Here is a 15,996-nt window from a genome sequence, read left to right as displayed (position 1 = left end):
ATTATTGAGGTTACCCAGAGGAATATATCTATCCCGTCCCCTCAATGTGAGACATTTGTACTGAAAGCAATATAACATTAAACCAGCTGTTCCACAATCCCTGCCAAAAGCCACGCATCTCCTATCAAACCCACCCAGCGTATCCAGAGCTCGACTGACACGTGTTCTGAAACAAAGCAGGGCGCTTATGGGGCAAGAACAGAAAAAGGAGAGATGAAGTGGGCTCTACAGTTTCACACAGTGGTGATGGTGGATGTCTCCAGCTATACATGCATGCAAGTTTTTTGAAAAGAAAATATCAGGCTTTTGCTTTGCCAATGAAAGAAGCTGCTGAAATAGTTTTGTCAGACACAGCTTATAAGGACAATTACGTGGTGAGAGCTCAGTCATCTGTATCGCGGTGACAGAAAGGCAGATTCTCTTTAAAATAACGTAAACACCACAAAACTCTGAGGAATATTTAAGCGCAGGCTTTCCAGGTCTCGGACACAGCCCGGGCAAGCACCGGCTCCCCGGGCTCCCGGTCCGGCGCCGTGCCTGGCCGCCAGGGGGAGCGCCCTTTTCTCCAGAAATCTCGGTTTCGCACCGGTTTCACACGCGCACGCTCCGCAGTCGGAAATTAACAAAACCATCACAGCAAATTTCCATGTATATTTTAAGTTAAACGGATATGGAGATACGCAGTTCAGGCACGGCCTCCTCTAACATTCGCACCAGTACACTCGCCAGATGGAGGAAGAGGCACCATTCCCTTGTTACGCCTCCTCCAGAAATAGCACCCTGAACCCTGCAGGTTACAAAGGCCCTTCCAGTTCATCCTTAACAAATTCATGAGCACAAATGGATTTATGTTGCATTCACCATATAGCAGCTAACCTTGAGAAATCCTGTCTGCCTTGAGTAACTACAAACCCAATGTGGCAATAACCTCAAAACAGGCTGGAGCAAGACTGTTTCTCTTCAGTGAAGTGGAAAAGATCTTTCCTTGGGAGTGGAGGAGCCCCAGATTTTATTTTTCATACCACAGATGCACGCTGGCCCATCTTTGCATTCATGCCTTTTGTACTGCAACTGCCAGAAATTAAAACGCCCTCCAATACTGGGTTTCATCACCCTCCTCGTACTCTGAGAGCCTCACCAAGTCCCATCCAGTAGCCAGACCTGTTCTCTACCTAGCTAACGTTCCTCCAAATGGCTCCAACACATGCACTTGACAATGTTTTCCTTACAAAACCAAATTATGCAGTCTAAAGGGACTAAAAGATTTTTAAAATGTTCTGACTCCTTTCAGCTATGGAAGCAGGGAAGCATACTGGTGAGATGTGTGACTGGATGAGCAGCAATATGGCCTGGCAAAGTTCAGCTGGCTTTATTCTGCATCCTCCTCTTGTTTCGCTGTGTTACACCCACTGCCCCTGTCAACAAGCTCAACCGAGCAGTAAGCCAAGTCTAGGACTGATTAATCTCAGGAATAAACAAACCAAAGCAAAAGCTTAGCCCAAACAGTGTGCAAGAGCCAAGCACATCCACATCAAATCACAACTCTCAAGTGTTCTCCAGTGCATCAGAGAACTCTCTCTGCTCGAGACACTGGGAAGCAGTCACCCACCCAACATCAGTAATCTTAAACTACTCCACCAAGTCAGCAGAGAAAGCCGATATGCTCCCCAAAGCGCAGTATTTTCTGCCCTAGGCTCACTCTCTTCTGCCACAAACTACGCTGGGAGCCCAAGAAAACCGCCCCTTAGCACACGCACTAAGAAGTACACTCAGGGCACGGCACCTTGCTCCCTCAGTCACCAGAGCAGGGGACTCACGATGGGGTGATGGTGTAGCAAGGATGTGGGAAACTAGGAACTGAGGCTTGCTACCTCCAGAAGACTTGAGAGGAAACAGAAGAACAAGAAGCTCTCAAATTGCCTGTTTTTTATAGCAGTCATGGAAAGGGGGTGCACATCACCCAGCCGGTGAGCAGGAACACTCTCCAACACACAGGAAAGTTTTGCTCAAGTTAGCATGTCCTACGGAAGTGTTGTAACTTTCCCAAATCCAAGGAGTAGGGAGCATTTCCCCCAGCATTAGAAACTTTCTTCTAGGCAGATCTTCACCGGAGACTCTGGGTGCACGTCTGTCTGTCAGGATTACTAACACCAGCAGACGCTTCTTTCACGTTTGGGAGTTTTGCCATTGACTTCAAAGTAGCAAGATGCAACACCTTGCATATTCCCTAAACACACTTAATAACAGCACCCGGCACATTTAAAGTGCTTAGACATGTTAAAGGCATTGTACAACACTAGCAAAAAACCAGGAACCCCTGTCTAGGTGGTTCATGAGAAATCTGGTAAGCCAAGAGTCTATCCCTGAATCAGATGCTTATCTATTAGCCAGCTAATAACTGCAAGTGCTTCTCTAACTGATCTGTACAGTCATGAGCAGGGACTACCTTCTGCTGAGCTGTGGAGACTTTACATTACTCATAATCCTCTTAAATCATAACAGAGAATACAGATTAGAAAGCATAAAGCGTGCAAGAAGTGTTCTAAAATCAACACAAACACAGCCATCTCAGCCTGAGTCAGAGCCTGCATAATGGGAGCTTACTAAACTGCTTTTGAAGTCAAGTTCTGGGGGCGCAAGCAGCACGTGGTTTGGCTCCGGGTGCCAGGCTGGTGTGACGGCAACACCAAGCAGAGCCTGGAGCTGGTTCAAAGCAGACAGGAGCAAGGCTGGCCTCACACGGCAGCACCGCTTCGGGGACAAGGCCGTGGGGCTGAGAAAGGAGTTTTCCCCTCTGCTTCAGGGCAAGCAAGGGAAAAAGAAGGAACAGCAACAAGATCCCCTTGGAGAGGGAGAAAGTGAAGGGCTTTTGCCTCCGGAGGGCTAAGAAATAAGACAAAAAATGTGAGCTCTTGAACCTTTCTGACAACATGGAGAAGGCCGCCATCAGGAAACCTCAGCACAGGTCCAACTGGAGCCACCACTGAACCACCTTCATCAGCATTTTTTAACTCAGCCAGTTATGGTTGTTTGTTGACATGTAGGCATTTACAGGTGTCAGTCAGCATAACCTGACAAGGCCCCCACATACCAGTTACAGCCCCCACGGTCAGCAAGCTGAACTACAGCTGTTGAAACCAGCCTTAAAAAATGGTTGAACACTTCCACAAAACATGGAATTATAAACTGCACAATCCTGTACTTCTCACATGTAGGGAAATACTGCGGGAGGGCCTGAAGATTCTTCCATTTGAAGACAACAAAACTGGCATGAATTTCTGCACTCACCTGCACAACTGCTAAACTGCGCACGCGATACGCAGCACTATACTTTGTCAGGAACGTTTCTGAGGTTCGTATTAATGTCCATCAAAGTTTTAACTGTACTGGGTATGTACTACAGCACTAGAAAAGGGCATTCCTGATTATCTATCAGTCAGAAGGTACGCAGGATAATTACCAAGGAAAATAATTAAGTCCATTAGCTGTTTTAAATACCACGCTAATAATATCAGCAGCAGGTTTATGTGTGGAACCTTCTTCCCCCAAGCACTTCTTCATACTGCTTTCCATGCGTTTTTTTTTCCTCAAGTTTTTACAGCATTTATCTACAGAGTTTCCCTGTTTACAGTAACAGTCAGAGATGCCCAGTTTGATACTATAATTTTTAACTACTATTGCTTAAGACCACCAGCGTACAGACTCATAGCAGCAAACAGTAGGAAACAAAACTCCTGGTTCCTAGAAATCTTTGTGCCCACCCTCACTTTCTGAATCTCAACGATTTGTAGGCACAAGACACCTTACTCACTGCTAATCTGCGATACGTGATAGTTGTAACTGCAGCTTACGTGCTCGTGAATGGTTGTCCCTGTAGTACTATCCCTGCACACACTGCTGTAGCCATCTCCATGAGTATTTGTAAACATTCAGTCTCCCAAGAACTTTCCACTTGAAACATGACTGCTAATGTATTCACATTTGTAATAAATCAGATGCAAATTTATAAAAAGCCACTTTCTTGCTCAACTGAATTATTATTCTATTAATAGTGATGTTCAAACGATTTTTAAATTCCCCACTGTTTAACTTCAAGGATGGCTTATTTTATTTTGGAAATTTACTCTTGGTTGCAACTTGACAAAGAAACTATTAATTTCTTCACACTTATGAGACATTCATATGGTTCAGCCTTTTCCACTCATGGGTCAGATAATGAATTGGCTTCCCTGGAAAACTACACAATGAAATATTCAACATGAGGCATTCTGTAACTGAGATGTGAACTACAAATTGCAATTTTACTGCGATGTCCCTGTAGGTTGGCTTTGGCACATATGCTTGCGTGTTTTATGCTTTGTCTGAAGGAGGAAGCTCCCACAAGTGAGGAGAAAGCTCTCAGATATGGGTCACAAGTTGGTGTATCAAAACTTAGAGGAGAATTAAAAAAAAAAAAACAAAAAAAACCACAACAGTATCTCAGCATATTTCCCCCAAGCTTTCACAAAAGAAAGGAGAAAAAAAAAAAAAACCTACAAAACAGTGCAACATAAACCAGATCTTGAATATTCTTTGGTAATTCAGTGGTTTTCTGCAGAGAGGAGTAAATTAAGCAAGATTTGTCCAAAACCAGAATGAAGGCAAGAGGACATACTCTGCTGTAGGTTGCTCAGGTTTTCTCCACGCTTGACACGGGGTCTTTTTAGTCCTGCTTCATTTCTAACAACTGACAAATGCTATTTACACGTTTGTTTCCCCACCAAAAAGAAGATTAAGAAAAATCAATTCTTCTCTCTCATAACCTCGTGGCATTTTCCAGCTCCGACACCAAAACCCATTACAGTCCGATTATCCTGATTCCTGAACCGAAACCCTGAAACCGCTTCAATTGTACTCAGAAGAGAAGAAACGAGACAATGAGGAAAAAAAAAAAAACGCTCGCCGCGACCCCTTCCTCTCTCTCTGTTTCTCTCGCATCGCCAGGGACAGCGAGAGCCCCCCTCCAGCCCGGGCAGGGGCTTCGCGGAGCAGGGAAGAGGGAGGAGACGGGGTACCCGTTCCTCGGGGGAACCCCTCGGCTCCCACCTCGCCGCAACCCGAGACAAACTCCGGCGGGCGCCCCCCGCTCCTCCCGAGCCCAGCCCAGGCCGGGGGGGCCCCCACACTTTCGGCCGCCTCGTTCCGCGGGACTCACCGGAGATCTCGGCCTGGGGCACGCCGCTGAGGCTGAAGCCCTTGGCCCCATACAGCTGCCGGACCTCGGCGCAGCTCCTCGCCTTGCTGCCGCTGTCACCGCGGGCTGGGGCGGAGGCGACACACAGCAGCCAAAATCCCCACGGGAAGAAGCGCATCCTTCTCCGCTGGCCCCGCCACCTGCCTCTGCGAAGGGCAAAGCCAAGGTCCCGCGGCGGGGAGGCGGCCGAGGTCCCCGGGGCGGCGCGGTGGCGGGCGGCGAGGGCTCCGGGGCGCGGCCCCCCCACCTCCCCGGGCGGCCCCGGCGGGACGGCGGGCAGCGGAAACACGGGTGTGGGGCGCGGCGTGCGGGAGAGGCGCCGGGGAGTTCAATCCGGACTGAGAGGGGCAGAGATCCAAGTTGCGCCGAGCCGGGCCGCTTTACAGCCCTGGAGCGTGACGGCGTAGAGCGCTTTTGTTCTTAGCGCGGCTGCATCCCCGGGCAGTCCCGCCGCGATGCTGCCGGCTGCAGCGCCGCCGGGCCGGGCGGAGCGAGGCGGGGCGGGGCGGGGCTGCTCCCGCGGCGGGGCTGCTCCCGCGGCGGGGCCGAGCCGGGCCGGGCAGGGCAGGGCTGGACGGGCCGGTCCGTGCGAGCGCCGGCACCGCTCCACCTGCGCGCCGAGCCGGGCGGCGGGGGAGGCTCCCGAGCGAGGCCGGGCTTCCCCCGCCGGACGTGGCATCACGCTGCCCGCCGCCAATCCCGCGCCGGGCGCAGCCCCCGCCCCGGGACCCGGCTCCGCCCCCGCCGCCCCCGCCCCGCAGCCCCCGAGCCCGACCGGCGGTGGCGGGAGCCCCCGGGCAGAGCAGCTCCCGGCCCCGAGAGCAGCCGGAGGGCGAGGAGCATCGCCTCCCGTCTCCGCCACCGGACGGCCCTGCCCGGGCAGGCTTCCAACCCGTCGGGCCGTTACCCCCATCCCTGTCTGCGTCCCGGGTCGGGAGCTCAACGCGAACACCCCGAGTTTCCCCGGATTTGGTGGGACAACCACCACGCAGAAGACTTAACCGACACAAAGCGCTCGGTAGAAAGCAGCTTAACTGAGAGCTTGGGAATCCCAGCGAGGTCCTGAGGAGGCTGCTAAGAGCAGATGTGGGAAAAGAGACGATTTGCAACTACAGATTCTCTGTTCCGGAGTTCAGTTCCTACAGCAGCCTGCCAGCTCCCAAAACCGGCGCGCTGTGGCTCAGCCAGCCGGGTTTGAGCCTGCTCTCCACAGAGCTGGGGCATCTTTGATAACCTCTGTGTAAACCTAATGCCCGGGTGTGTTCCCCCTATATAAGCTTGCAGGCTTTTGGCCGGTACCTAACATGTTTCACAAGTGACAGGCTAACCAAAGATCACTCCTCTGTCTTCTGAGAACAGTTATTTTCTAGGGAAAATGGAGAGAGAACATGCCTGTGCTGAAGCACTCGTGAGCTTACATACACCTTACTAGCTATCAGAAACCCCACCACACCACGGTCCCCCCAGAAAACTCAGCAAAATTTATTAGAGATTGTACCTTGTGGATCACTCAGACATGCAAAAACACATGGGAAACTTGGGTCATTCGCCTTGCTGCCTCACAATTGCTTGTTCTCCTGAGGAATGAGTAAGAGAGAAGTAAGTGTCAGCCAAGTAATAGCCCCAGGGAGGGGAAGGATGACAGGGGGGAAGAGAAAAGTTGTTGCTTTCCTACGAAATCATCTAATGATTTCCTATTAAATCTTCCTAATTAAATTCATCTATGAGATGTGACAAAGCAGATTAAGATAACCTAACTGCAAAGACAGGGAAAATTTTGTAATGAAGATCATGACTAATGTGACACATCGTTGTCATCAAAAGTTAAAAAACTGTGAGTCAGATACACCCCATACACCCCTAATTTTAATTCTTTCACAGATGACATTGTGCCTTTGGTCTCTTGCCGCGTCTCTCAGTGATGCACAGTTTAGAAACCCAGGGCTTGCAGATTCCCCAGAACTTGGTACACCTCAGCTTGGAGCTTGCTTTGTGGGCTTTCTGGAGCATGGAGATGGGTCGTGTTCCTGGAAATATGTGGGAAAAAAATGGGCCATGGATGATGTAAAGTTTGACCCACCCTGGTTTTTTTTTTTTTAGTAAACGCCTGAGTTCCACACACACAACAGGTTACCAAGTACGTTATCTGGCACAAGGTTATTTCAGCCCTTACTCCTGGGTATTTATTCTACTGGTATAGCTGTAACTCTTTCCCCATCCCAGGATCTGAACACATCACTCGGAGACCTATGTCAGAGATCTCATCGAGTTAATCTAACTACAGCAGAAAGCAAGCACCAGAGGAATCCATACATATATTGCCAGGACTGCAGGAGCACCAGGATCTTGGTTCCTCCTCCTGGAAAATCAAAGAGGGAAAATCAAATACTTACAGACACAGAATTAACAATGCCCTCAAGTTGGGTCTGCTGAGGAATGAACTCCAGGAATGCAAACTCCAAAGAGATAAAGTACTTGATGGAGAAGAAAAGCAGAGTCATAAACCCCTTATCAGGTCTGTCTGCTACAGAATGACTGGGGATGACACAGGGGACCTCAGCAGTACCTTGTTTTCTCTTTTCCTTCTCAAAGCTTAGGGTTGGATATTTGCTGCTGCTGTATATCAAAGGCTTGCTTCCTGCTCTGCCTGAAGCGACCCTGGGGAAGCTCTGTGCGAGCTACGGCTGCACTCCAAGGTTGCAGCACAAAGTCCTCCGCAATCGTACAGCTGCTGAAGTGCACTGAAATACTAACTGCTGACAAGGAAAAAACTGGGACTGAAACCCTTGGTTTTTGGCCTTAGGAACCATCCCCTGAGCGACAGATCATTTCACAGTCAGAAGTATTTCCCTTCTTCATATACATCTCACTTCCCCAAGCTGGGTGACAACAGTGCCTGCGGCAGGGACTAAAGTTGTGTCATTCCTAATAAAATCCTGAGAGACCGCAGCACGCACTCTGCTTATCCACATGCTCTCTGCTATTCCCGTGGTGAAACACTAGGCTGCCAACTGCCAGCATGGATCACACTGCTAGCTCCCAAGCCCATTTCAGGAGCTAGAACTGAAGGACAAGCTCCGCCACAAACCTCCAAACCTCCATGACTAAGTGACCATGATCAGGTCACTTACCTCCTAAACAGGGATAAGAGCGCTTCTTATCTGACCACCTGCCTGAGAGATCCTCACATACTATCATAATGAGAAGCTTATAAGTAGACAAATTAAAAATAAACCTGAGCTGATAAAAGCTCTTCAGCAGAGAAGCTATCTGCAAGTCTATACAGGATCCAATCATGAGCAAACAAATCTTAAATTATGAGGCACATCTACTTATTTTGCTGTTAGGTTTGTATGCACATGCAGGATTTGGGCTAGGAACATCTTAGGCAAATTGAAATAAACCTCTTTAAAGTGCATGACAAAAATATATTTTTGGCATGTGTTATAAATTTGACGTTTTCTGTGTGTATTTGAGGACTAGATTCACTTTCTGAACATTCTCAGTTAAAAGAATGGAACTTGGCAAAAAGTGAACAAAAGATTGTTGAACAATGGGCAGAAGGAGCTAGAACTGGGGAAGATAAGAAAAAGCACAATAAAACCCAAAGATGAGTAGACAAAATGCAGAGGAGGAGAAAAGCACACAGCCAGCCAGCAAGATAGTGAGAGGAAGACAGAAAATCCATCCTGCTGTGGAGATCAACTCTTGACAGTCCTGAGAAAAAGCACTGCCCACTGAAAAGCTGATCCAAGCATTACGAAGAAGCAAGAATGATGAAGAAGAGCCAAATCATCTGGCACAAGTGGGGAAAGCTACTCTTAAAAAAAAAAAAAAAACTGAACAGCAGCTTTGTACAACCTCGACTTTCACAGGGATGTCTTGTTTCTCCAACGCTTTCCAAAAGTTTTGCAATGCAGTGGACATGCCTCTCTTCTTCATACTGATGCAGATAAAGAATTGTACAGGCAGCGACGCAATTAGGCCCACCAGAGCCCCAGCTGATTCCAAAATGGACCTGGGTTGACTTATAGCAACCTGGAGTCTGGCAGCAAAACCAGAGCAGGAAAAAAACCCACCTTATCCAAGATAACCTTATCAAATTGCATTGTATCTTTGATGCCACATAAAAGAATAGAGCACTCCCACTTGAAATCTGTGGGTTTTCTGCCTTTTTCACTATGCATCAAGTACAGAGCTCGCACAGAATGGGTAACGGGGAGGGAAAGGAGACAGGCAAAGCCTAAGTGGGCTACAGCTTCCTCCCTCTCACCAACATCACATAATGAAACCCTCGGCACCTTTCCCTTAGCCAGTTTTATGCTACTTTTGATTTTGTGAAAACATCAGCACCTTTAGATTAAAAATCTTCATCAAAGTACGAGTATCTCGGTACCTTTCTGCTTGTTTCTTTTAACCTCTGCTGTATCTGTCTCGTACAGGATTCACGAAAGCTCTCTCCCTGCTCCCTGCCCACCAGCATCGGCTGGTGTTCAGCAGAAGCTGGGCATGTGTATTGCCGAATCAAATCTAATTAAGTTATTATTCAGAGGATTTTCTAGATTACACCTTGCTATCTGCAGTTGCTTACTTCTTCACTGGATCTTCCTTCATTAGAAACCTGGCAGCTCCCCCTCCCCTCTGTGCACATTCCCCCATGAAGCTTTTCTGACACGCGCACGAAACGTGTGTCTGGTTGTTTTGGTCACCAAAAATACCAGATCAGTACTGCTGAAAGGCTGGGATATCCATGTACCACTGACAAATCCAGCTTGATCTCACTTGACTCCGTAAGAAGCCGTTTGCCTTACAGAAATGCTAAGACTTGTTGGGATTAGTGTGTCCAGATTAATTAATCAAGAATATTGTTCAATAGATGTAGAGAGCTGGGGATCCTTCCCAGGTCTCAAGGGAGCCAGATTCATCCCAGGGCAAGGACGATGACAATTCTGGCTGCTGAGGAAAAGAGGAAGGGAGGCTGCACCGAACACAAGTGCTCAGCCAACCTGCTGTTCGACCCTTCAGTGGGAATGGACCAGTTCCCTTTAAAAGCAATGCTTAATTCCCTGTGTGTGGCTGGTACTCTGCAGAGGGAGATTATGAACAACGGAATAATTTCAGATGGAGAATCTGGCTAATGCAGGTAATCGCCACTCTGTGCTGTATTTTGAATTCAACAACCCACTTTTACAGTAGCGACTTAAAGGAATGCATTGCTTTAATGACCTCTTACAAATTACTCCACCCTGCAGGACTGTACTTGTATTATATATGAGTCACAGATTTCTCAGTAGAGAGAAGTTTTAAAAGCCAAATAAATAAGTGCCATAAGCTCATTAAAGAAACTGCTGCTAATTGGGTCTGCCCTAGGAAGTACACTTCATCCTTTGTAGACACCACTTTTCCCACTCCCAGCTCCCCAAAACATATGCAACAATGGACAAAGAATATGGACAAGGCACTGAATCTCTTTGATGTTTGATAAGCAGAGCTTAGCTCAATAGTATGAAATCGCTCAAAATCGGCCCCAAAATTACTAGGTTAGAAATGTGTCATTTCAACATGCCACTTCAGTGATACAGATTTCTCCCATTTCCTGCAAAAATCACAATTGGATGACTTCCTCTTACCATTCAAGAGGTTATATCCAGAAGTTGACTGGTTTTGAAAGAGCTTTTTCAAGTATAAATCTCCCCTAATTCTCACAGTCATCAGTCTCTGCGCATCGGCTTAAGGAAAATGCCAGTAGGAACACACTCTGTTCCTGTGAGCACTAGCTCAGCAGCGCGTTCCTGAGCATTGGTGCAAGGCACCTGGAACCAGGACAGACATCTCATAGACCTCTGCAAGAAAAAAAACCTTACAGCCATGATGAGAGAAACGCGTGGAGTCACAGTAGAAGCATCTGGCAATGCTAATAGAACTTCTCAGATGACACTTTATCCTCAGCTGTTGCTACATTAAACACTAGAGACTACAGCACTGAGATGAATTAATACAATTATATTACGTTCTGCTCAAGTGTTTAGTTTTTCCCTCTCATGCAGTTAGGTACAACATAACCTGTTTTTCTAGAGAAACTGACTATGAGGAAACACTGACAACACTGTGCTGAAAAGCACCAAACGCTCCAGGCTCTCTCTGTCCTAAAGAAATACCCAGTGGTGAGCGGGTGTCAGCCAGAGATGCAGGTAAACTGGGGTCAAACACCAGCTAACAGCAAATGTTCAGCAGCCTTTCACACATGGGGAAGAAAACCTGACTTGGAGTTTGGAAACCGCCCTTCTCATGCCTTTTTCTCTGCACTGTTAGTAAGGTAATTACGAGGTGACATACATTTTTTGATGTGTGCCAGCTTCACTTCTGATGTAACCGTACGCATGAGTAGAGTTACAGCTGGAACGGACTTGGGCTAGCATGTTTTTCATTTTGCAACACAAAACCAGTGTATGAATCCACTATGGCTACATAACTTTCAAGGTGCTCAAAGACCAAACTCTCAGAAGACAGTGTGATGCCAGTGAAGGTACACCCATTTATCCTGGCTGAGGATTAAGAACCTTTATAATACAACATCCTTTTTTAATATTACTGTCTCTCTGGGTACTGTTTCTTTGGTCAGGCCCACATAAACATCCAGTGTTGGATTTTTCAAGATACCAGACAACACAAACCCATCTTCTTAAGATTAAAAATAGAGCTCTTAATCTGATTTAATTTCGTCAATCTGCTAGAAACCAGAGAATACAGTGGATGTTAGAAACGATAGAACCCACCAGGACACGTCGCTCTTACAGGGTTTTCTGTTGGTTGGTTGGTTTGTTTTCACAGTGCTACTTTTGAGCACAGCCTTGAAAATAAATTGTTTGTAATAGCTATGTATTTTTACATCACATACATAGTTTTGCCTTAGGCAGGACTTTTCTTCTGTGGCTAAAGGAGCACAGCTTAGTTCCTCTCCCCCTATTGTAGCAGATGCCAGGGACATTGCTCTTTAAAGCATTTTAAATAGAAGTTGGTGGACTGGGGGACCCTGGATCACACTTTCAAATCTTCCTTGCTGCCTTACAAAAGCTAAGCAGTTAGGTGCAATGACTCACTCGCACTGACATTTTTGGGAGAGAATGATGCCTTTTATAATAACATTGATATTCCTCCATTGATGTCTCAACACTGGCTAATTTAGAAAAGAAACATGTAGTGCAAGGTTGAAAGGTCACAGGCCAGCCAAAGAACTCATGAGATCATGGGACCATGAAAGAGGCTCTGGCTTTAAAATAAAATAGGCTTTTTTTCTTTTTGTTTCTTTTTTTGAAGGAACAGGCAAACTTTTCTGAAAGGCTAAGAATTTAATCTGAACTCTTCTTTCACATACTGTACAAATAAAAACTACACTGCAGAACGACTTGGGGGGGGTTCAGTAGCGTTTATCTCCAGAGGTCACTTTAATCTATATTGAGAAGAGAAAGAGAAGGAGAAGGAAGGACACACATTTACTTTTAGAAAGCTGCCAGACTTCTTTAAGCTCTGATGTTAACATCGTCAAGCCAACACCCTTCTTAGATTATTCTCTCAGTCTGCAATGCCTCTGCAGTCTAGTGAGTGTGAAATTAAATTATGAAATATTGGATTATTTGTGGCTGTTGTGTTCTGCTCTGTCCACACTGTTCTTTTCCTTTTCCCAGTCTCCTGATTTTTTCCCTGTCAGAGCAAAAGGAAAGGGGGAAAAAAAAAAAAAAAAAAAAAAGCCTGCAATACAATAAGTTTACTTCCATGGTGTTCTCAAGATTGATGTTTGCACCCTCAACAGATTTTAACACAGATTCAGGTTTGAGACTAAAATCGGGGCCAGATTTTCTGGCTTTGAGTCCTTTCAATGACTGTTAATCCACGAAGTACTATTTTTCTTTTCCCCGAAAAAAATTTCTTCCCAATATTAGGTGTACATAAAACTAATTACAGTCTGATAGAGCCTATAGTTCAGATTCCAAATGAAACAGAACATCCTTTCCTTTACAAAGGATCCTGAAAATGTTAATGTTTGATTTAGAAATGGAGTTGCAAAAATACGAGAGGCCTAATGTGCTATGTTCCCTCTTCCCTCCAGTGCAGCAGCATCTAACAAATATTATTTGTTGATGCAATATATATAAACCATATATCTTTAGTATGAGAATTTGTTATTAAACCAAAGCAATTAGGCACGGAGTGCCTTCATAGCTATAGCTGCTCAAACTGAAAAAGACAAAGTGGTTTCCTAATGGAACATGGGATTGATAATAGAAGAAATTATTCTTTCATAGCTCATGTCTTCAGAATTTAAGAAAATAAAGACTAGCTCCAACAATGAAGCACTATACTCTATCCTTGCTGTCCTCCCGAGTTTTGATAATAAAATGCTTAATTTCTGTGCTTTCTTCACTCTTGTTTTTGTAACATTAACAAGTTTCATAAACTCTAAGGTAACCAAGTGTAAGGCACCCGTAAAGCTTACTGACCAGTGAGAAGAATTTACTTTTGGGACACATTCAAAAACACGATTAGAAACTGCATGGGTTTGCTTAACCAAGTGAGGACTTGTACTGGATACCAGTGTATCCATCAACCTCTCTGCTTAGAAGGAGACTGATCCAGTGTCAGAGAAGAGAGCTATTTGCAATCTCTGACTGCCTGTCCTTCCCGACTCCAGCCTGGTGGAAACGGGAGACTCTCTATGAGTCTCTTGACATACAAACACACAATCATCTCAACTAAGGAGCTCATGAAGTAATTGCCTGTTAAAAAATGTAACCTGCATTCCACTGTGACATTCTGTTGGAGGTTAACCCTGGCAGGCAGCTAAGCACCACACTGCTGCAAAACCAGTTCACAGCTGTAAGTGCTCGCTCCTTTTTTCAGGCAGAATGCTGTAATCCATTTCTTTGAAAGTCAGAGTAGAGTTCAGGGCCCTTTTAGCATGTCCATCTCACTGTGCCCCCCTACATGTTTTAGGGTTATTTCAGTTAGTTACTTGCATGAAGAGTTTGGCAGAAAAAAATAACCCCAAACCGTTCCAGTCCATACAGCATCCATCATGAAAATAAATCTGGAAGATCTCCCTTTTCACTGCCATGGTCCTGCACTACATGAATGAGTGTGCTGACGACATTGCAGTGGGCCTCTAAGTCTGCATACAGGCAATGGGCTTTGTTAGAGAGTCTGTGTCACTAACATCTATGTTACAAGCATCAGCCTGATCGCCCAAGTTCAACTACAACAGCCGGTATCAGAATCTAGAGTTGTTCACTTAACAGCTGCCGTTACTCCCGTGTCCTCAAGGCAGTCAAAAGTTGACCCATCTATGGCTGCCATTGGCTTGATGGGTCATAAGCTGAAAACACTGTGCAGTGTGTCCACAATGGCCTTCCTGGGTATCAAAGCACAGCAGTGTCTGTAAGGCCTTATAAATTATACCAGCACACTATCTAACCTTCTTACATAGGCTTAGATAATTTCCTCCCTCCTCCTATTGCTCATTTTCCACAACTCACAAATGTCTGTTTCACACAAACAAGAAAAATGAGCTGGCAAACACCCTGCCCATAACTCATTTTTAAGGCAGAGAAATACAATTTTCCCCAAATCTTTCCTTCCTAATGTTTTGTGAAATGAACTGTTCAAAACTATCTATTGAGAAGGAGTTGAAAATCCTTCCCTCCAAAAAGTAGCATAATAAATGTACTCTTCACTCGTCAAGAAATGCAAGATAGCCCACAAGTCCTCTTTTTCTTAATTTATGGGTTTTGATTAAGTGCTCTGTTCATACGGATTTGGGAGTTTTGATGTCATTCTTTTAACTGTTGCTTTTGTACATGAAAAGCGAAATCGGAGACAGCCAAATGCAGAGAAAAACCTGCAGATTATCTTTGTTAGCTCAGTAGGGATAGCTGGAATCTCTTTTCTCAGATAAACTCCCATTAACATGAATGAGAATTCTACACAGCTGTTAAGCACAGCCATCACTCTTGGCTGGAGAGAGGCACCTACTGCTGGAAACTCAGGGTGTCAGTGTGGAAGCACTGCTATATGCTCTTCCCTACAAATCCACTAGTGGCCCTTGTCACAGACAGCCCTTTGGTCTGACCCATTCTCATGTACACTTTACAGAGTCTCAATTTACTAATCTGGTTATCTGTTATCTGAAACCATTTAAAGTTACAATTACACAAACAACAGCATTAAGAACTCAGGTGACTCCCAGTGAGGCTCTCTGTGCACTTAGCAGCCTCAGCAGAAGCATATTGGTTCCACGGGATCAAGCAGTTAAGCTGCAGGGCGCCTGCACGTGTGGGGTGGTGGTGCTGAGGGCACTCTTACCTCTTTGTCTTCTCTTGCAGCGTGGAGGGAGCCTCCTGTGAACAGCTGGGCAGTCTCAGCTCTCATGGCAGTCCAGAGGAGAGAAGTACACTTGTGTGATGTGACACTTACGCGTATATTTGGAGTAGTAATGGATACAAAAAAACCTCTGAGGTATCTTAATGTTTTTGGTGTGGTTCCCCTTCCCAAACTGGTATTTGTTTGTATGACATGCACATAATGATGCCAGCAAAGAACACAAGTTACAGATATCCAAGGAAATTCACAAGAACACTTAATTCATCCAATATGATGGCACCCCTTAGCAGGTCTGTGTAAACCCTCCAATAACACTCTATATTATCTTTCTCTTCTCCCATACTCCATGAGTCTCCCTGCTTTCCCTGCCTGCCAGTTTTGTTCTTTAC

General features: G+C 45.9%; 1 protein-coding gene across 1 annotated transcript in view; it reads right to left on the bottom strand.

Moving 5' to 3' along the window:
• The window catches only part of GPC1 (glypican 1), a 205,537-nt gene extending 199,757 nt beyond the window's left edge, over positions 1 to 5,780 (bottom strand). Inside the window, exon 1 of the mRNA XM_086754740.1 lies at positions 5,195 to 5,780. Coding sequence (XP_086610866.1) covers positions 5,195 to 5,351 — 157 coding nt within the window. The 5' untranslated portion in view covers positions 5,352 to 5,780. The remainder of the gene's footprint in view (positions 1 to 5,194) is intronic.
• Positions 5,781 to 15,996: the final 10,216 nt, after the last annotated feature.

Source organism: Chlamydotis macqueenii, chromosome 9 (genome assembly GCF_036417535.1).
Source record: "Chlamydotis macqueenii isolate bChlMac1 chromosome 9, bChlMac1.mat, whole genome shotgun sequence".
Lineage (NCBI taxonomy): Eukaryota > Metazoa > Chordata > Aves > Otidiformes > Otididae > Chlamydotis > Chlamydotis macqueenii.
Note: the sequence above shows the minus strand (reverse complement) of the source record. Positions and strands in the feature narration are given on the sequence as shown.